The following is a 21466-nucleotide window of genomic DNA, read 5'->3' as shown; positions in this document are numbered from 1 at the left end:
CCCCCTGACTTCTTTTGGCTGTACCTCTATTCCTTTTTACTATGCTTAAAAGCTTTTTGGTGTATTTGCTTTTTTGTTGAAGGTATAACATTGTATATATATTTAATTATTTCCCATTAGGGGGGCACTTGACATCTGGGGCAAGAAAAATTGATGTAATGGCGTCTGCTGCATGCTTTATACCCCTGACTACCTGACGTCATGGAAGATGAGACAGCAACCGACGCAGGACCCAAGACTTTGATAATCAGGCCGACTGAGGGCTACTGCAAGCAGATAACCCAAATGTGATGACTACAACAGTGAATACACTTGAACATCTACAGTTATGCTAAGTGTACACTGCTGTACTTCTACTTCACCTACAACAGGTGTCTTCCACCCTGACTCAATTAGGGTTTACCCTAAAGCTAGAAAAATCACACCTGACCCCCTCACAAGATTTGGTTGTCTTGGGATGCAGGGTCAGAACAGACTGCATGAAAGCCTTCATCCCAGACCAAAGGATCAAGGACCTTTGCATATACCCGAGTCAGATCCTTACCCACTCCTCCTTGACAGCATGGGAATTCCTGCGAATGTTGGGCCACATGGCATCCCTCATACCCATGTTACCTTTGGCAAGACTGCACACGCACAAAATCCAGTGGGTCTTGAAAAACCTATGAAGCCAACATTCCCAACCCATTGACTCGTCTCTTCCGCTGCTCCTGTGCTTAAAAAAGAAAATCCAGTGGTGGCTGTCAGCACTGCAACTCAACCTAGGAACCCACCTTCAACATCCAGCCCCACAACAACAGGTCTCCACAGATACATCAGACCTAGGGTGGGGTGCAGTTCTCTTGACAAACCAACAACAATTCTTAGTTCAAGGCAAATGGTCCACTCAAAGGCAAAAAGGCCACATCAACCTCAAGGAAATGAGGGCATTGCTACTAGCCCTTCTAACTTTCAAACCCACTATCCTGCCAGGAACCCTGAAAGTAATCACAGACAAATATGACTGACCTGTGGTACATCAACAAGCAAGGGGGGACCGGGTCCTACCCCCTATGCAGCCTTGCCATCCAGATTTGGAACTTAGCAGCTTCCCTCCAGGTTCACCTGCTAGCAATGTATATCCCCTCAACAGAGAATGCTCTGGCAGACAAACTCAGCAGAATCTCAGCTCTCTCTCATGAGTGGATGCTTGAGAGAGGTCTTCTTGGACCTGATACACAGGTGGGGTATTCCACAAGCAACAGCTCTTTGCCTCCCCCCAGAACAAGCAGATGCCCAACTTCTGCACAAGGGATCCATATCCACAAGCTTGGAAAGTGGGCGCTTTCTCCTTTTCTTGGGAGGGAATGTACCTTCCCTCCTTTCACACTAATTCATAAAGTCCTCCAGAAAATTCAGAAGGACAAACCCAAAATCCTACTGGTGACCCCGTATTGGCCAAGACAGCATTGGTTCCCCCTCCTACGATTTCTAGCCAAGGGCAATCACCACAGGTTACCCCCACAGATTAGACCTGCTCACACAGGACAGCGAATCCCTACTCCCCACCCACAGGTGAACAGCCTGAAATTGACCTTATGGGTGATGGGATTCTAATCCCTTACAGACACCTACATTCAGAGGATGTACTCTGTGTTCTGCAGGAGGCCAGAAAACCTAGTACTAGAAGAAACTATGTATTTAAGTGGCGCAGTTTCTCCAAGTGTTGTCAAAGGAATAACCAGGACCCCCCCCTCACTACTCCGATACCGATTGTCCCCTCCTATTTGTGTGAGCTACTCTACTTAGGACCAACTTATTCTTCAGTCAAAGTCTACTTGTCTGCCATCTCTGCCTGTCTGCCCATTACACCCCCTCTGGCATCTAGACTGGAGGTCAAGCTTTTTTTGAAAGGAGTTCTCCACATCAGACCCCCCAGGAGACCCATTCCCCCTCCTTGGGACTTAAATTTTGTTTTAGAAAAACTAACCTTACCTCCGTTTGAACCAGCTCACTCAGTTTCCCTGTAGCTGTGCACCCTGAAAACAGTTCTGCTGGTGGGCCTTACCTCCTCCAGGAGGGACCTCCTCCAGGAGGGTCTCAGAGATACAAGCCCTTATGGCCACCTCTCCTTACCTTGTTTTCCACAAGGACAGAGTGGCTCTCAAGACCCAACCCTTACTTCATGCCCAATGTAGTTAATGAACTTTCACTGAATCAAACCATTAATCTACCAGTTTTCTACCCTCATCCACAAAACTCGTCAGAGAGGACTCTACATTCCCTGGATGTACACAGACAACTCAGCTATTACTTGGACAAAACTAAGTCTATTAGGAAATCTGACCAATTATTCATTTCTTCCATCCCAGAGCCCTAGGCAAGGCAGTCACAAAACAAACCATTCCCTCATGGATCTCCAAATCTATTTCTCTGTGCTGCTCCCATCATGGGAAATCCTTGCAAGGCCATGTTAAACCTCACTCTGTCAGGGCAGCTGCCTCCTCTATTGCCTTTTTCAAAGACATGGACTTCACTTCCATTTTAGAAGCGGCCACTTGGACCTCGGTACACAACTTCAAGCACTACAAACTGGATATGGCCTCTAGAGCAAGAGCAGGCTTTGCCATGTCTGTCCTCCAGGGCTTGGTTGATCAAGGAAACCTTTCCTCCACCCAGGCTCATACTTAAAGCCCTGGTACTCACGCTGCTGTTATGAATACTGCAACATGAAAATAGGAGGACATAGAATAGTTGTGTAAGAACTTAGCATAACCCTAGATGTCCTTCTCTTCCATGTTGCAGTATTGAGTCCCACCCACCTACCCCCTCTTTCTTCCTAACCAGAACTCCAAGGCCTACCTGTGGGGACATAGTCATTATCTTCCCCAGTCTTAACTCTCCTCTACACAACCAACCTACTGCCCTGGCCTGCATGCAAGTCTAAAAGTCTCCCACTAGGACCCTCCTTTGCAATTCATAGGAGCACTAGTGTATGCAGCAAAACAGTTCTGATGAGGATACGTGCAGACATCACTTTTATACCAAACGGTTTATGGCCCTGGTAAGGGACGTCACACGTACCCTCTTGTGAAAAAGACTTTGGTATACTGGCCGGACCGGCAGGCAGCAACTCCCTACTGTTATGAATACTGCAACATGGAAAAGAAGGACATCTAGGGTTATGGTAAGTTCTTACACAACTGTTCTATTTTACACCACTATTCTTTATCTTTGTGGATATTGTAGTTTTTGTAAATTTGTAAATAAAGATAAATGTTTCTTTTCGAGAAATAGTTCAACAGTATTCACTGACTGGGTAATATATCTGGCTACTTGTTCTTGCTCAGTTTTTTATGTTGGGCAAACCTCGCGCCCTTCAAAGTTAAGAATGTCTGAACATTTGAGTGACATTCGGTGTGTGCAAAATCTACAAGTGCCTTGTATAAGCACACTTTAAAACTTTCTTCAACTAGGTTCATGTTTACTATTATTGACAGTTTATTCCAGAACAAACAAAGTGGGATGGCATCCGATGTTAAATTGTAAGGAACAGATATTGATTATTAAATTAGCTGCCTTATTTGGACCAGGACTTAATGACAGTTATAATAGCCAGTGATGTTTGAGGTTTTGGTATTTAAATGTGATGGAGTGTTATTTTTATTATGCACTGATGAAGGCTTACTGCCAAAAGCAGTATGCAGGATGTATTTATTCTAATATGATATATTTAAGTATTACTGTAGAAGCTGATTTATGGTGCTGGCTGGTTTGTAGGTTAACTAGTTGGTATTTTGGCCTTTGCACCTTTTCTTACTTGCATGGGACTGTATTTGTAACGGTACTTTTTTTTTTTTTTTTTTTTTACCCAGAACTCAAAAGCCAGGGAGAAAGGGTTCTGTATGTTCTGGGCATGCATAGACAGCTCATATACTATCTCGATAGAATGATCAGTTGATGTTAAGTTGTCTATCTCGCCTTCATTCTTGCTGGATGGGTTCGGAGCCGACCTCGGCTCCGACTCGGCCACTCTAAAAGCTCGAGAGTTGGTTCCACCGGCTCGAGGCTCCCCTTATATCCCACAATGCTAGGCGAGAGTTACCTCAGATCTCGTTTGCCGCTACAGCTTCGAGGTTGGTTGCTTCTACCAGTTCCTGGTGAGTGTTAGCTTTTTATACTAAAAAGTTATTCTTTTTTCCCCTTTTAACCTTAATTCTTCACAAATTAGTGTAGAATATAGTTTTTTATCCCCGACCCTATTTTTTCCCCGTTTTCTCTTTAAAAGAACCGCTGGTTCTTCCCTTGGGCCTTTGGCCTTCCCTTCCTTAGGGTGTGTTTGTGTAGTTTCTTAACTTTTTGTGTATAATTTCTAGTATTTTTACTAAAATTGTTAATTATTTTTAGTATTAATAATTTTTCTGACAGGGTGTAACTGTGTGTTTGGTGTGTGTTAGTGTACACCTGTCAGTTAGGATAATGTCAAAGGAAGCAAAGGTCTCTGGATTCAAGAAGTGTGATGCGTGCTGTCAGAAAATGTCTCTGACAGACGCTCACACTTCTTGTGTCTACTGTCTGGGGCCTTTGCACCTGCAGGACTCCTGTGCTGTGTGCCATGGCTTCAGCCCCAGGGTCCTGCAGGAGAGAAAGAACAAGTTAATTTTGAGAGGCTTGTTAAAACCAGAGGATTCCCTGTCAGTTTCAACAGGGAAGCCCTCTAAGGCATCGAGGTCTTCGGCCCGCTTCTGAGCCAAGACCTCAGGTTGTTCAACCTTTGCCTTTATCGGCTCGGCTGGAGCCGATAAGACTCAGTCCACAGTTTCTGTGGCTTCCTCGGCTCCGCCGGAGCCGAGGTTATCGAGGTACCTGTGTCGGCTCCGACAAGATCTTCGGAGCCGACAACCAGAAAGAGGTCTAGGTCACCTTCTCTTGGCTCCGTTCATTCGGCTCCAGGATCTCCCCTGCTGTCTGAACGGAGCCAAAGGTCGCATTCCTCTAGGTCATCGAGGCTTTCCGATCATGACCTTCAGAGGGTGGTGAGTCGACTACTTAAGTCCGAGGCACTTGCCCAGATGCTTCAGAGCCCGACTCATCAGTCGGTGCCTGCCCCGGTCCATCAACTCTTTCCTCCTTCGACTCTTTTGAGTTCGGAGCCGGGTCATGTCGGAACCGAGACTGTGGTCACTTCGGAGCCGAGACAGTTGTCTTCGGCTCCGGCTCCGTTTTCTTCCGTGGAGGAATCTCGGCGCCGGACTTCCCTCGTCGGCTCCGAGGGGTGAGTGGCATCGACCCTTGTCCGACCCCCTCTCCCTCTCGGTGCTTGGCGCTGGTGAGTTCGGCTCCGACATCGGCCTCGGAGCCATCACTGTCGGTGCCGAGGGGTCCTTAGCTCCTCGGAGCGGGGACCTCTGGCTCTGCCTGACAGGGGTGCTTTCGAGGTCATGCGGAGTGTGTTAGAGACTGGCTCTACTCCACAGTCGGCTCCGTCAGCCCCTCCCTCTATGCTGCCTCAGGGTAAGTCGACTCACTCCCTCATCCCGGAACGCAGAGAGCCAGCTCCTCAGGTGCCCCTTTGGGATTTCATCCTCTTCCGTGGCCTCTCCTGATTTGGCAGAAGAGCCCCTCGGAAGAGGAAGTGCAAGAGGAAGCACATTGACTCACCTGAGTCTATCACGTCGGACACAGATCTGGATGATTCTGAGGGTTCCCCGTTCCCCTTCTGAAGATGTCTCATTTGCAGACATTCTGGAGATCCTTAAACAGAGGGGAAATTGGCCAGCCCTCAACCCTTCAGAGGACGAATCTGTGTATCTTGAGGCGTTTGGCTCTCGCCCTTCCACCTCCTGGGTGTCCCCCTTCACCCCCTCATGCAGGTGGTTGCTAAAAGGCTTGGACGGCTCCTGATTCAGTGGACCCCACTCCCAGGAGACCCTCCAAATTCATCACAGCTCCATCAGACAAGCAATTTTTATCAAAAGGAGTTTCTGTGGATGCTATGGTGGTAGCTGCCGCCACAAAGAAGGAACTGGCTGATCCTTCAGTGCCTGTCCATCCACCTAACAAGGAATCTAGGTCCATGGATAGGTAATGGAAGCGGATGTTCTCCTCAGCGACTTTTACCATGCGTTCGCTGAATTACCTGTGCCATTTCACTCGTCTTCAAAGGGACTTGGTCAAGGAAGCGAGTGAGATGTTGAAGGACCCTACAGCTGCGGGGTTCCAAGAAAAAATGAACACGCAGCTGGCTATCCTTAATTCCATTTCCAACTCCTCCATGTGCCTCCTCTCTTATGCGGCCGATGGAGCGAGCAGAGCCGCAGGAACAGGGGTAGCCTTATGTAGGCACGCCTGGATGCGGCTATGCAACTTTGCGGAACCTTTCAAGACGTCTTTCACGAACTCCCCTTTTGATGGATCATCTCTTTTTGGTCCTCAAGTGAAAGAAACCCTGACTAGGTGCGAGACTGATGGCAAGACCCTTTCTGCCGTCGGAGTCCGTTTTTCGACTCCTTCTAGGCCTTACCCCAAAGGCCAGAAGGGTGGAAAGATGTGGTTCCGTAAACAATCTCAAGGGACTTCGCCTGACGCACAGAGTCGTTTTCCTACCAGAGGCAGAGGTGGGAATAACAATGGTAGACGTCGCCCTAGGGGCAGGGGGGGTCCGCAGAACCAGGGCAATCGGGAAGCCTTTCCTGACAAGCCTTTTCAGCATCCCTGAGGTGTTGCCCGACTGCCCATCTTCGGAGGCAGTCGGGGGAAGATTGTCACTGTACCCAGAAGCCTGGCTATCCTTGACACAAGACAAATGGGTACAGTCCATCATTTCGAAGGTTATTCTATCCCCTTTCTTCGCTTTTCCAAATCAGTCAAAAATCCCTTCCAGATGTTCCACCCGCTCAAAGGGATATAGCAGCTTTGGAAATTTCAAAACTGCTTGCAAAAGAGCTATTCAGCCAGTGTCAGCAGACCAACAAGGATCCGGAATCTACTCAAGGTTCTTTTTAGTTCCAAAGAAAACAGGGGACTGGAGACCAATTTTGGATCTCAGTATCTTGAACAGATCGGTCAAGAAAACAAGATTTCGGATGGTCACGCTGCAATCCATTCTTCCCCTATTGGGAAAAGGAAACTGGATGTGCTCTATAGACCTTCAGGACGCGTACTATCATATAAAATGAACAGACGCTCCAGAAGATTCCTCCGCTTCAGGCTGGGAACCAGTCATTTTCAATTCAGGGCCCTGCCCTTTGGTCTCACCACTGCCCCGGTGTTTACCAAATGCATGGCAGTGGTAGCTTCTCACCTGAGACGACAAGGATTCCAGGTGTTTCCATATTTGGACGACTGGCTCCTCACAGCTCCCACCAAGCATCTCCTTCTGATGGCCAGAGATTACACTTTTCGCCTGTCAAAAACTGGGTATCTCAATAAATTGCGAAAAGTCTGTTTTGTCGCCTTGTCGCACTATTACCTACATAGGCGCAAATTTAGATACTGTAAACATGTCTGCAACACTAACGAACCAAAGGATATCAGACATTCAAAATTGGTGTCACTTCTCAACAACAACAGAGCCAAAGCCAGGTTAGTTCTAAAGGTGTTGGGAATCATGGCAGCGCCATACCTCTCCTCCCATTGGCCAGATACCACATGCGGATCCTTCAGTGGATGCTCTTTTCTCAATGGTCATACCAGGAACTTCCAATGTCTCACACCATTATAATCACGCAAGCGTGCAAAAAGCATCTCATGTGGTGGATGTCTTCCCCAGCTCCTGTTGGGGAGACCATTTGTTCCACCTCCTCCGGTTGCTACTCTGACAACGGATGCCTCCCTGATCGGGTGGGGGGGGCATTATCAGGGCAGGACAGTCCAGGGCACATGGCAACCAAACGAATGCCACTTGCACATAAATGTTCTGGAGATGAGAGCAGTGCTTTTAGCGTTGCAAGCCCTTCAAGACTCTCTTCCCTTGGGAACGATTGCAATCCAGACAGACAATATGTCTGTAGTGTGGTACATCAACAAACAAGGCGGAACCAGATCATACCCCCTGTGTCGAGAAGCACTCAGACTGTGGCAGTGGGCGATTTCTTCTCAGCGTTTTCTGATAGCAACGCACATCCCCGGGAAGTCCAATCACATTGCGGACAAGTTGAGCAGAGCTATTCTCATGCCTCACGAGTGGTCTCTGAAAGACTCTGTAGTGAGAGAGATATTTCTCAAGTGGGGTCAGCCTTGCTGCGATCTTTTTGCTACTCCCCAAATCAGCAAGTGCAGAGAATACTTCACTCTATTCCCTTTACCAGGCCAACCCAGCAGGGGCGCGCTAGTCCAAGTTTGGCCCCGGGGACTTCTGTATGCATTTCCTCCTTTCCCACTGATCTCTCAAGTAATACAGAAAGCTATCGCTCAGAAGGCCTCATTGATCCTCATTGCTCCTTACTGGCCTCGACAAGTGTGGTTCCCCTTTCTACATCGATTTCTTTTGGAGCGACCGTGGAATCTGGACCTAGTTCCAGATCTTTTGATCCATCAGTCGGGTCAGTTTCATCGCTCCCTCCCCTCTCTGAACCTCACTGCTTGGTTCCTCCACTTCCAACCGTAGCCAGGCTTCCTCAATTATCTCACTCTGTTAGAGATATTTTGATAGCTTCCCATAAATCTTCCACTCGAAGATTTATTTGAGTAAGTGGAAACGCTTCTCATATTGGGCACAAGGAAAGGACATAGATCCTTTCACCGCTTCCATCCAACTAGTCCTTGATTTTCTTGCTGAACTCTTCCATGCAGGTTCATCTCCATCTACTCTTAAGGTTCAATTGGCAGCTATTTCTAATTTCCATGTGGGTATTTCTGAATCTGCCCTAATGTCCCACAAACTCTGCAAAGCCTTTTTGAAAGGAGTTTTTCTTCTCAGACCTCCTGTAAGAAATCCTCCTTCTCCTTGGGACCTAAATTTAGTTCTTGCTTCTTTGATTCTTCCCCCTTTCGAACCTGCAGCTTCATGTTCCTTAAAGTTATTATCATGGAAAACTCTCTTTCTGGTGGCTATCACATCAGCTAGAAGAATTTCAGAACTTCAAGCACTCAGTTGTCGTTCTCCTTACCTTGTGTTCCATAAGGACAGAGTTTCCTTACGAACTAACCCGTCCTTTTTGCCTAAGGTGGTCTCAACATCAAATCTAAACCAATGCATTGACCTCCCTGTCTTTTTCCCGGAGTATTCAAACAGGTCTGAACAAAAATTACACTACCTGGATGTTCATCGTCAATTAAGGTACTACTTGGACAGGACAAAACTATTCAGAAAATCTGATCAGCTGTTTGTCTCCTATGCGGAAAGCAGAAAGGGACTTCCAGTTTCAAAGGTATCTTTATCCAGATGGCTAACATCTCTGATTACCCTTGTTTATGAGATTAGACACCAAAAACTGCCTAATAAACCTAAAGCCCATTCCACCAGAGCTTTGGCTACTTCTCTAGCCTTCCAAGACAGACTGCCTATTGACACCATTTGTGCAGCGGCTACTTGGGCTACTCCTCACACTTTTATTTCCCATTGTAAGTTGGATTTAGCTTCCAGGCATAGAGCTAATTTTGGTTCCACTGTTCTCAGGAGTCTGTTCCGTTAGGCCACCCGGGACAAGGTGCTAGGGACGCGGTCCCATCCAGCAAGAATGAAGGCGAGATAGACAACTTAACATATAGAAGTTATGTTCTTACCATAACGTTCCATGTTAGTTGTCTTCTTCTCGCCTTCTTCTTTCGTCCCACCCTCCTTCCCCCTGGCCTGGACAGACCTAGAGGAGTTGTGATCGTGACCTCTCTTTCTACCACCTCTTTCTTAGTCATATGCTATTATGCATATTTTCTTGTTTCAGGATATAGGTCACCCCTTTTCTTCCTGCTGTTAGAGGTGGATTCTGTTTCACAGTTATACTGTTTTTGATATAAGCTGGGTTAGCTTACAAACGAGATCTGAGGTAACTCTCGCCTAGCATTGTGGGATATAAGGGGAGCCTCGAGCCGGTGGAACCAACTCTCGAGCTTTTAGAGTGGCCGAGTCGGAGCCGAGGTCGGCTCCGAACCCATCCAGCAAGAAGAAGGCGAGAAGAAGACAACTAACATGGAACGTTATGGTAAGAACATAACTTCTATTTTCTTATCAGTGACAAAAAAGGGATGACCTCTGTCTAAACAGAGTTTCCTACTGGCTGCTCTCAGCTATTTTTTTTTCATTACAAATCCATTCTAGGCAGCATCAAGGCACATTCTAATAGAGCCTTGTCTTCTTCAGTGGCATATTGGAAAGCATTCTAAAGGGCAGCTGCATTGTCATTGTCCTCTGTAGATGCATTTACAAAGCATTGCAAACTGCATTCCTTTTCTGTGTTTAGGTCAAACTTTGCTAGGACTATTTTCCAGGCGATCCTGAATCCATATCCTTCCTCACAGTTTAAAATGGGCTTTGGTAGTTTAACTGCAGCATTGGGAATAACAAACATAATACAGTTGTGTAAGCCACACTCACCATAACAGTAGATGTTCAAATTCCTTAGTGCTACGGTAGCTGCACCCACCTTCAATCCCCCTATTCTTGTATATATTTGTAGATGGGATATAAAGTAGGGTTGTTTTTGTTTCCACTTCATATGTTTTATTGTTGGTTGGTTGGTTGTTTTAGGATTGTCTAATTATATGGGCAAGAAAGTCCTGATGAAAGCTTCAATCTGACTGCTCATTGCCATCTTTGGGATTAGCTAGTCACTCTGCTCATTTCCCTCCTTCATATTGGCAGTCAGCAATCAGAGTGAAGATTGGGGGGGGGGGGGGTGAAGCTTTATGAAGCTGGCTGTTTGATCCCTGGAAGGGGTGAGGGAGACAACACTTATAGCCTACGTGTTGTAACTTAAAGTAGAATCATATTTGGCAGAAAGGTTTTTCTGGGTTAAAAAATAGAATGCACAAATGAGTGAATGCTCATTTAAGTGAATCACATATGATTGAATGTAGGTTATATGTGGGTAAACAGGAGAATGCAGGAATATGTGAATGAAAAAGTGGTGGTTGTGAAGATGTGCAAGACTTATAGCAGTTTAGCAGGTGTGAATATGTTAGTGTTCACAAGTTAGGTAAGGGGATAGTCAGTGTTGTGCATGTTTTGTATCATCTGTATTCTGTGTCCTTTTGTCTGTGTAGTGGTGCTGTTAGGGGAAAGAGTTTTTAGTAATGTAATGCATAGGGTTATGGTTGGGGTTAGCACACATGAGTAAAGGTGGGCAAGGAGGGTGACCTTTCCCTAACATTACTACTACCAAGATGATACTTTCTCAGTTTTGTAGCTGTGGTTTACTGATATAGGGCTTTTTTAGTGTGTATGGGGGGGGTTAATTCAGTGTTTTGTGATTCATCCATTTTTGTTCTACCATTCTCTCTTTTTTGAGTTTTCTACCTTTTACAAGGTAAACAAGCCTAAGGGCTACTGAAGCAGTGAGAAATTCAGACTTCTGCTATTAGTGTAAGTGCACTGTACTTTATCTGCCCAAATGTTTAATTCTGCTTTGACTGATCAGTTAGTAAGCTTGACTTCTGCATGTCTGTTCACACATCTCTCTCATAAAAGTGCTCTAGTGAGTAACCAGTGATGTTAAGTTGTCTGTCTCGCCTTCATTCTTGCTGGTTGGGTTCGGAGCCGATCTTCGGCTCCGACATGGCCATCTTCTAAAGCTCGAGAGCTACATACTGGCTCGAGGCCTCCCCATATCCCATGATGCCTGGCGCTAGAAACCCAGATCTCGTTTGCTGCGAGGTTGGTCTACTGGCTCAGGTCGTATAAAACTTTTATATTGTGTCTTTTCTGTCATAAAACTAGTTAGTTTTAGCATAGAAATTCTCGTTTAGATATATCTTTGGTATTATAGTTGTGTTTGTGTCTGAATCCTTGTCTTTTCCCCTCAGAAACTCGTTTTTATTTAGAGAGTTCCCCTCCCCCTTTTCTCTTTCCTCTTAAGGTTTTCCGTTTAAGTTAGATGATAACCTTACCTCTAAAAGGTTTCCGGTTAAGTTGGAGGATAACCTTTTTTCTCCCCATCTCCCTTAAAAAAAAAAAAAAAAAAAAGCCTTTATTGCTTTTAGTTAGTTTAGCTATAGTTAATTATAGTTGTTGTAGTGTAGTTGGTTCTGGTAACTGTAGTGTATTTTTATTGTGGTTAGTTACCTTAACCCTTTGGTGTGTGTGTTTTTTCCTTGGTTTTTCTTCTTTCAGGATGTCCAAGGATCCTAAGCCATCCGGATTCAAGAAGTGTGACTCATGCTGTCAGAAGATGTCTCTGACAGATGGTCACACTTCTTGTGTTTATTGTCTGGGCGCCGTGCACCTGCAGGACTCTTGCTCAATTTGCCATGTGTTCAGTCCAAGAGTCCTGCAGGAGCACAAAAACAAATTGATCTTGCGGGGTCTGCTTAAACCCCAAGATTCACCGGCGAAGGCTCAGCCTGTGAAATCTTCTAGGCCACCTAAACCTTCGGCTCCCAGTTCAGAGCTGTCGTTGGGTGAAGCCATACCATCCATCTCTGCTCTGGCTGGAACTGATGTTCCTCCCTCCTAGTCGACTCCGACACATTCTTCGGAGCCATCTGTGAGTCGAAAAAGGTCCAGGTCTCCTTCTCTGGAGTCGATACGTTCGGCTCCGAAGTCGCCTCTGCTCCAGTCGGAGCGTAGTCATCGCTCATCCCACTCTTCTCGGTCCTCAAGAGTTTTGGACCATGATTTGGAAAGAGTGGTCAGTAGGCTGTTAAAATCACAGGCCCTAGCCAAAATGTTGTCCAGCCCCCCTCATTACGCATTGGCTCCGTCCACAGATGTAGATATTCCTCCTTCTCCGACTCATCCTATGAGCTCGGAGCTGGAGTTCGTTGGGGTTTGAGTCGTGGATCCGTCGGCTCCGATACCTTCTCCTTCGGTTCCGTCGTCGGCTCCAATCCCTTCCATGGTACCATCCCTGGAGGGATCTGGGCGCCGAGACTCCCTCGTCGGCTCCAAGGGGGCGAGTGGCATCGGACCCTTGTCCGACCCAGCTCTCCTTCTCGGCGCTTCGGCTCAGGTGAGCTCAGCTCCCACATCTGCCTCAGAGTCGTCCCCCTCGGTACGGGGAGGGGTTCTGGTTTCTTCGGAACCGGAGCCATCTCTGCGTCCGGGCAGGGATGCCTTCGAGGTGATGAGGAGTGTACTGGCCCCAAAATCAGTCCCACGATCGACCCCATCGGCTCCTCCCCCTAGGGTGCCTGCGTCAGCCTCTACCCCTCTTTCAGACCCCAAGCATGGGGATCCCAGCACTCCAGGACACCCCTTTGGGTGTATCCTCCTCTTCCGAGGCCTCCCCTGACCATTCAGAGGAGCCACCTCGCAAGAGGAAGCATGTTGACTCCCCCAAGTCTGTCACATCGGATACCGACTTAGAGGAGTCGGAAGGGTCCCCAAGATCCCCCTCTGAAGATGTCTCCTTCTCAGACATCCTTGAGATGCTTAGGCAGAGGGGAACTGGACTGCTGTAAGCCCTTCCGAGGATGAGTCGGTATTCCTAGACGCATTTGGATCCCGACCTTCCACCTCCTGGGTGTCACCACCTTTCGACCCACTGATGTCTGTGGTGGCTCGGAAGGCGTGGACGGCTCCAGACACAGTGGAACCGACCCCTAGAAGACCTGCCAAATTCATTACTGCACCACAGGAGAAACGGTTCTTGACCAAAGGTGTCCCTGTTGATGCCATGGTGGTAGCGGCGGCCACAAAGAAGGAGTTGGCTGAAACTTCATCTGTCCATCCCCCTAACAAGGAGTCCTGGACATTGGACAGATATGGGAAGTGGATGTTCTCTTCAGCGACATTTTCTATGCGGTCCCTGAATTACCTGTGCATCTTTACCCGTCTTCAGAGGGATCTCCTGAAAGAGCTTGGAGATACCCTCCAAGATCCATCAGCTGAGGGGGCCCAGGCTAAGGCAGCCTCCCAGCTGGCAACTCTTATTTCAGTGGTAAACTCCTCCATGAGGCTCGTTTCGTATGCAGCCGATGGGGCGAGTAGAGCTGCAGGCACAGGCGTGGCCCTAAGGAGGCACGCTTGGATGCGGCTATGTAACTTTGCGGAACCTTTCAGAGCATCTTTGACCAACACCCCTTTTGATGGTTCCTCTCTCTTTGGATCACAGGTGAAGGATACCCTTACCAGGTGTGAGCAGGAAGGCAAGACTCTCTCTGCCATAGGAGTCTGTTTTTCCACTCCTTCCAGACCATATCCCAAGGGTCAGAAGAGTGGAAAGATGTGGTTCCGGAAATCCCAGGGGAGTCTTGCCTGACGCACGTGGTGAGTTTCCCTCCAGGGGCAGAGGAGGGAACAATAACAGATGCCGCCCTCGTGGCAGAGGGGGTCCGCAAAACCATGGCAGCAGAGAATCTTTCTCTGACGAGCCCTTCCAGCATCCCTGAAGAGTTGCCCGGCTGCTCACCTCTGGAGGCAGTCGGGGGAAGATTATCGCTGTACCCAAGAGCTTGGTAAGATATAACACAAGACAAATGGGTACAGTCTGTTATATCCGGAGGCTACAGAATTCCTTTTGTTCACGCTTTTTTATTGTCGAACAAGTCCCTTCCAGATGTTCCACCCAATCTAAGGGATCAAGCAGTTCAGGAAGTTTCAAAACTGCTAAGAAAAAGGGCCATCCAGCAAGTCCCAGCAGGACCAGTAAGGATCCAGAATTTACTCAAGGTTCTTTTTGGTACCAAAAAGACAGGGGACTGGAGACCCATTTTGGATCTCAGCAGACTAAACAGGTCTGTACAAAGAACGAAGTTTCGGATGGTCACGCTACAGTCCATTTTACCCTTCCTGGGTCAGGACAATTGGATGTGCTCCATAGATCTTCAGGATGCGTACTACCACATCAAAATGGACAGGCGCTGCAGAAGATTCCTGTGCTTCCAGCTGGGAGCCAGACATTATCAATTCAGAGCTCTGCCCTTTGGTCTCACACAGCCCCCAGGGTGTTCACCAAATGTATGGCAGTAGTTACCGCTCACCTGAGACGGCAAGGATTCCAGGTGTTTCCGTATCTAGACGACTGGCTCCTCACTGCTACCACCAGGCATCACCATCTGCAAGCCAGAGACTATACTATCCAGATGTGCTCCAGACTAGGTATCACTATAAATTTCGAAAAATCTGCTTTGTCACCTTGTCAGTCTATCATCTTTATAGGCGCAAACTTAAGTACAAAAGACAGGTCAGCCAGCCTTCCACCAGACAGGGTGTTAGTCATTCTGCGGCATGTCCAGGTCTTTTTACAATGCAAGAGAATTGAAGCCAGGTTCATCCTCCAAACCCTGGGTCTCATGGCAGTAGCAGTCATACTCGTCCCTGTGGCACGTTTTCACATGAGGATCCTCCAATGGCTTCTTTTCACCCACTGGTCCTTCCAGCAGCTTCCCATGTCTCACATGATTATCATCACAGAAACATGCAAAAAGCACCTTGCGTGGTGGATGGTCTCCTCATCAGTGGCCTTGGGAAGACCATTTGTACTTCCCCCTCCAGTTGCTACGGTGACCACGAATGCCTCCCAGATCGGGGGGGGGGGGGGCATTATCAGGGCAGAACAGTCCAGGGTACCTGGCAACATCAAGAGTACCATCTGCACATAAACGTCTTGGAGATGAGGGCTGTGCCTTTAGCGTTGCAAGCTCTTCAGGACTCTCTTCCTACCGGGACAATTGCAATTCAAACGGACAATATGTCAGTCTTGTGGTACATCAACAAGCAGGGCGGAACCAGGTCCTATCCCCTATGTCGAGAAGCACTCAGACTCTGGCAGTGGGTAATCTCTTCCCAACGGTTTCTAACCGCAACACATATCCCTGGGAAATCCAATGTCATAGCAGACAGGCTGAGCAGAGCTATTCTCATGCCTCAAGAGTGGTGTCTGAATCGAGTAGTAGTGGACCAAATCTTCCGCAAATGGGGGGCAACCTTGCTGCGACCTCTTTGCCACCCCCTTCAACAGCAAGTGCAGCAACTTCTCTCTCCTACCACATCCAGAGCATTCCCCCAGAGACGCTCTAGTCCACGATTGGCCTCAGGGACTTCTGTACACATTCCCTCCTTTTCCCCTAATTCCCAAGCTGATACAGAAAGCTACCATATTGGGTTGCAGAATGATCCTCATTGCTCCATACTGGCCTCGACAAATATGGTTTCCATTCATTCATCATTATCTTATCGAGCAGCCTTGGACTCTGGACCCAGCTCCAGACCTCCTGATCCATCAATTGGGCGGGCTTCATCATTCCCTACAATCTCTCAAGCTCACTGCTTGGTTGCTCCACTTCCAACCCTAGCCAGGCTTCCTGATATCTCCCAATCGGTCCGTGAAATCATTTTATCATCGTACAAGTCTACCACTAGAAAAACTTACGTTAGTAAGTGGAAACGTTTTTCTTCCTGGGCAGAGGCTAAGAATATAGACCCCTTTTCAGCCCCTGTTCACCACATCCTGGAATTTCTTGTGGAGCTCTTTCATACTGGGTCCGCTTCCGCTACAATTAGAGTGCAGTTAGCCGCAATTTCAGATTTTCACATTGGCCTTTCAGAAAGTAGTATAATGTCTCATAAGCTTTGTAAGGCCTTCCTCAGAGGAACCACTCGGCTCAGGCCCCCAGTTAGAGATCCTCCACCCCCGTGGGATCTGAATTTGATTCTAGCCTCTCTAATTTTGCCCCCCTTCGAACTTGCAGCTTCCTGTTCTTTGAAGTTTTTATCTTGGAAAACACTTTTTCTGGTAGCAATTACTTCAGCGAGAAGAGTTTCTGAACTGCAGGCTCTTTGTATCCGTCCCCCGTACCTAGTGTTCCACAAAGACAGGGTTGCTCTTAGGACTAATCCTTCCTCCCTTCCTAAGGTCTCTTCTGAGAATAACTTGAACCAGTCCATTGACCTTCCTGTATTTTCTCCCAACCATTCCAACAGGGGAGAATATAAGTTACATCAATTAGATGTTCACAGGCAACTGTGCTTTTATTTGCATAGGACTAAGGACTTCAGAAAATCGGATCAGCTTTTCCTGTCTTATGCAGAGGGCAAACAAAGGCCTACCAGTATCAAAAGTAACTTTATCTAGGTGGCTGACTTCCATCAAAACCTTTATCTATCCGCTGAGGAAGAAAGAATTGCCTGTTAAACCTAAAGGCCACTCCACCAGAGCATTAGCCACTTCTGTTGCATTTCAAGCTAGGTTGCCCATGGAATCTATTTGTGTAGCGGCCACGTGGGCAAATCCTCATACTTTCATCTCGCATTATAAGTTGGACGTGGTTTCCAGGAGCAGAGCTGATTTTGTTTCCACTGTTCTGAAGAGTCTGTTCCACTGAGCCAGCCAGGATATTAGGTGCTAGGGACGCTGTCCCAACCAGCAAGAATGAAGGCGAGATAGACAACTTAACATAAAGACGTTTTGTACCTACCATAACGTTCCATGTTAGTTGTCTCTTCTCGCCTTCTTTCTTGAATTCCACCCTCCATCCCCCTATCCTACTAGACCGAGAAGAGTTTCTCTATGGATTTACACTGGCTGAGTCTTCTCTGGCTATCCCACTCTACCCAGTAGTCTCTATAGTTGGGCTTATGTATGATAGGATAGGATTCCTTCATTATTTTGTCTGCTGTTAGTCTCACCAAACGAGATCTGGGTTTCTAGCGCCAGGCATCATGGGATATGGGGAGGCTTCAAGCCAGTATGTAGCGCTCGAGCTTTAGAAGATGGCCGAGTTGGAGCCGAAGATCGGCTCCGAACCCAACCAGCAAGAAAGAAGGCGAGAGGAGACGACTAACATGGAACGTTATGGTAAGTAAATAACTTCTTTTTACTAACAGTGGTGTTAAACATTTACTTGTGTTAAAAAAAAAAATAAGGCATGTCAGTAAGTGAAAATGTCAGTAAAGTCTTCTTTATATATATTTTTGCAGTTTTATTCTTTGATGCCTTCTGTTTTTGTCTAGAGTTCAAGAGGATCATCCCATAATGTCTTTTACCATCTCTAGGAATGGGAGGTTAGCTTTGTTAAATGTAGCAACTCAGGTAAGCAAATATATTTTTACATTTGTTACAGAAAACAAAATGTTTGTAACTTCTGTATGTCTTTGTTATTAAAAATAGTCTCTCTCTCAAAATGTTCTACTTCACAGTAATATTGATAGCATGCAACAAAGTAATAATCCCAAAACATGCATAACCCAGTGTTCGGTTTCAACATTCTACACCAAATTTGTCTGATTTATAGCTTAGCTTAAAGATATTGTCTTGTTTTGCAGTTTAGGATTGCCACGTAATACTTGTCTGTAATATCGGTTGGTTGAATTCAAACTGTAGATGGCAATTCTCTTTTTTTTCACTTTTTGAAATATGGGAGATAATGTTTTGTTTGGCTTTTCATTTGACCCCAGCATTAGTTCTATGACACACCTGTTTTCCCCCATTTCCTTTGTGAGCTGTGGGTACGGGTTTTTCCAAACCCTGCTTTTTTGTTGAAAGTAATTATCATAGTGGTTCTAATGTTATGTAGATGAACTAGAGAACCTCATGGGGATCAGTGAGAGAGAGCACTGAGTTGGACAAATAGGGGAGGAGTCGACAGGGAAAAGAGCATAACAAGTAACACATTTGTAGGTACTGGTGAGAAGAATTAAGAGAATAATGATGATAATTTAGGGTTGATATGGTTAGAGATGATTTGAAAGTTTTGTTTGTTAGAAATGGTCTTGTTTGGTGTTATTAGAAGCGAGTTCAACTTAAGATCCCTCAAAGCACAATGAAATTCCTTCTGTTGAGCTAGGGCAAAAGGGATTTGAAGATGGTTGAAAACTGAGGTTGGAGATTGGTAGTGGTTAGTACACATAGCCTTAGCAAACATTAGTGTGGCCAGTTGATGTGGTTTTGATTGTTAGCCAGTTTGGGTCCTTATGAATAGATGTATTTCATCAAGTATGGGATACTTAAGCAATAATCCACAGCTAGGTGTGGATAATACTGGATTTTTACCCGTGGTGGTTGTGGCTTCACCCTAATGATCAAACAAAAACCCACTGTGGATAAATCCAGCATTACCCACACCCAGCCATGGGTTATTGCTATTATACAAAAAAGTACTTACTTTTCTTAAATAATCTTTGTATAATGCCTCCATGGTGCTTCTCCCCGTTTTTCCTGTATCCTTTCCTGTATCCTGGGGCGTTTTCTGATGTACTGCGCATGCATATGGGACTTGTGTTCCCACGTTTACGCAGTACATCAGTGCTGTGCAAAAATAGCAGTGGAGAAAGGAAGATCTCCATTGCCTTTTCAATAAAAGAAAAAAAGAAACCGGGAGACTTTTTACGTTTGGGAGAGCCCGAACAGGCAAGATAATAGGATAATCAGGTAAGTTTCTTTAGTTTTGCAGAACGTACCTGATTATCCTGTTATTTTTGTCTGCGCCGTCTCCCTCGTTCTTTTGAGGTCTTCCTTTTTCTTTTTTGGAAAAAAAAGAAGGAAAAGTACAAAAAAAAAACAAAAAATGGCGAGATATACTAATGGGAAAAAGTCCGGGCAACCAGAGCTTTTTCCATTGGTATATTTTCGGATTTACAACCGGCACGCTGGTTGGGCTTGGCCAATCAGTGTGCTCGTTTTTGAATTTAATGACCAGTCATTGTATAATTCGTATTATATGTAATGTCTCTGTTGAGGGAATCTTCCCCCTGCAACTGGGCACCTCAATGGTTTCATTGGATATGGTGGAATGCTTTTTGTGGCACATCAGTGTTTGAGCTCTGAAAAATAGATGTTCATGTTTCACTGTTGCAGTCATCACACTTGGGTTATCTGCCTGCAGGTGGCCCTTAGTCGGCCCGAATACCAGAGTCTTGGGATTTCTGCGTCGGATGCTGTCGCTTCTTCCATGACGTCAGGGGTATAAAACATGCAGCCGATGCCATTACATCAGCTTTTCTTGCCGAGCAGAGCCCGAAGCCGAAGCAGTTAGCAAGTGCCGGTCGGCCACCTCCTGAAATTTTCGTTTTTCGAGTTTCAGACCTGAAGTCTTCTAAAAGATAAGAACTCCATTGGGGATCCTTTTTTCTTACTCTAACCAATGACAGAAAAAAATTAAGAATTGTCTTGCCTGTGGAAAGCAAATACATCACAGAGATTTTCATTCTTAATGCGTCACCTGTTTAGGCCCAGATCACGACGTTCCTCGCTGTCAGTTTTGTGTCCTGTTCAACACCCAAACTGTTCATCATCGGGCTATTTTTGTCGCTAAATTCTTTCGCTCTCATTCCCCGTATTCCAAAATGGCTTTGATAAAGCCATCTGACTACCGATCTTCCGAAAAAGCGTAAGGACAGAGACAGACCGCATAGGTCCAAAACTGCTGACTACGCTTCTGCTAAGCTAGTCGCCAGTCCGCAGGTACTCTGGCGCTTTCGCAGCCCCTGATACCCACTTCTACAGATTTGCAGGCCTCTACTGAGACCCATTCTGAGTCCAGTATGCCGCAAAATGCTTCTTTGACTATGGAACCTGCGGAGGTCTCTACCTTGGGTGGGTCCGAAGACGCTGTGCAGGCACCGGCTTCTGAGGGGGTGTATTCAGGCCTTCCGATGTTCATATTAAACAGACTACTTCGTTTCAAACCAAAAATACCAAATTTCTCAGGCCCAGAGTTTGCAGTACACCTGGGAAACCGACCAAAGCGCATCCTTAGTCCCCCATGCCACAGAAACAAATGCTTAGAATGTTAGTTAAAAAATGGCAAGACACCTTGGCAGAGCAACAGTCACTATTCCAGTTTCAGTTTTTTACTTAGTTAGTGGAAAGCGAATTGGAATAAACGCCTCAGATAATTGATGGTAACCATCCAAATTGATAGCCAAAAGCAAGTTTGTGTTGGACAATAACTGTCTGTTAAGATAGCAGCTGTTAGAGTTTCATGCCTTCTGCAAACAGTTTACTGTAAAATAGTCAGCGAAACACACCGGCTGTTTAGATCCCAGTAAATTTTTGAGTTAACAGGTCGGTTTTCACCTCACCAAACAGAAATTTGTTCCACAGTTAAACATCACAAGCTATTATGCGTTGAAGTTCGGTCTTCACCTCATTACAAATGGAAACAGCTGTCCAAAATGCACTTTTGAAAGGACCACAGCGATATAATCTTGTAAATACGAACACTTTATTGACAAAAAACTGGCAAGCGCTTTCACCTTGTAGGCTTCCTCAGGCCAAACACATCACAGAGCTTTGACATGTATATATACTTTAGGTCTGTGTGACATCACTTCCCTTGTGCTTGACTCGCATTCAAATATTTAAAGCAACACTAACTATATAAAAAATGTATATAAAATGCAGAGTATAATGTTGGTCGACTATGATCAGCTCAACCTATACTACTTAAA

At 46.2% G+C, this 21466-nt stretch overlaps 1 protein-coding gene across 8 annotated transcripts in view; it reads left to right on the top strand.

Annotated features, from left to right (window-relative positions):
* The window catches only part of WDR26 (WD repeat domain 26), a 2773460-nt gene that overhangs the window by 1902245 nt on the left and 849749 nt on the right, over positions 1 to 21466 (top strand). For all 8 annotated transcript variants that reach the window (XM_044058793.1, XM_044058834.1, XM_044058809.1 and 5 more), the window contains exon 11: positions 18029 to 18107. In XM_044058793.1, coding sequence (XP_043914728.1) covers positions 18029 to 18107 — 79 coding nt within the window. The remainder of the gene's footprint in view (positions 1 to 18028; positions 18108 to 21466) is intronic.

Source organism: Protopterus annectens, chromosome 1.part2 (assembly GCF_019279795.1).
Source record: "Protopterus annectens isolate FY-2018-M chromosome 1.part2, PAN1.0, whole genome shotgun sequence".
Lineage (NCBI taxonomy): Eukaryota > Metazoa > Chordata > Ceratodontiformes > Protopteridae > Protopterus > Protopterus annectens.
This window is presented reverse-complemented; position numbering and strand designations above follow the sequence as displayed.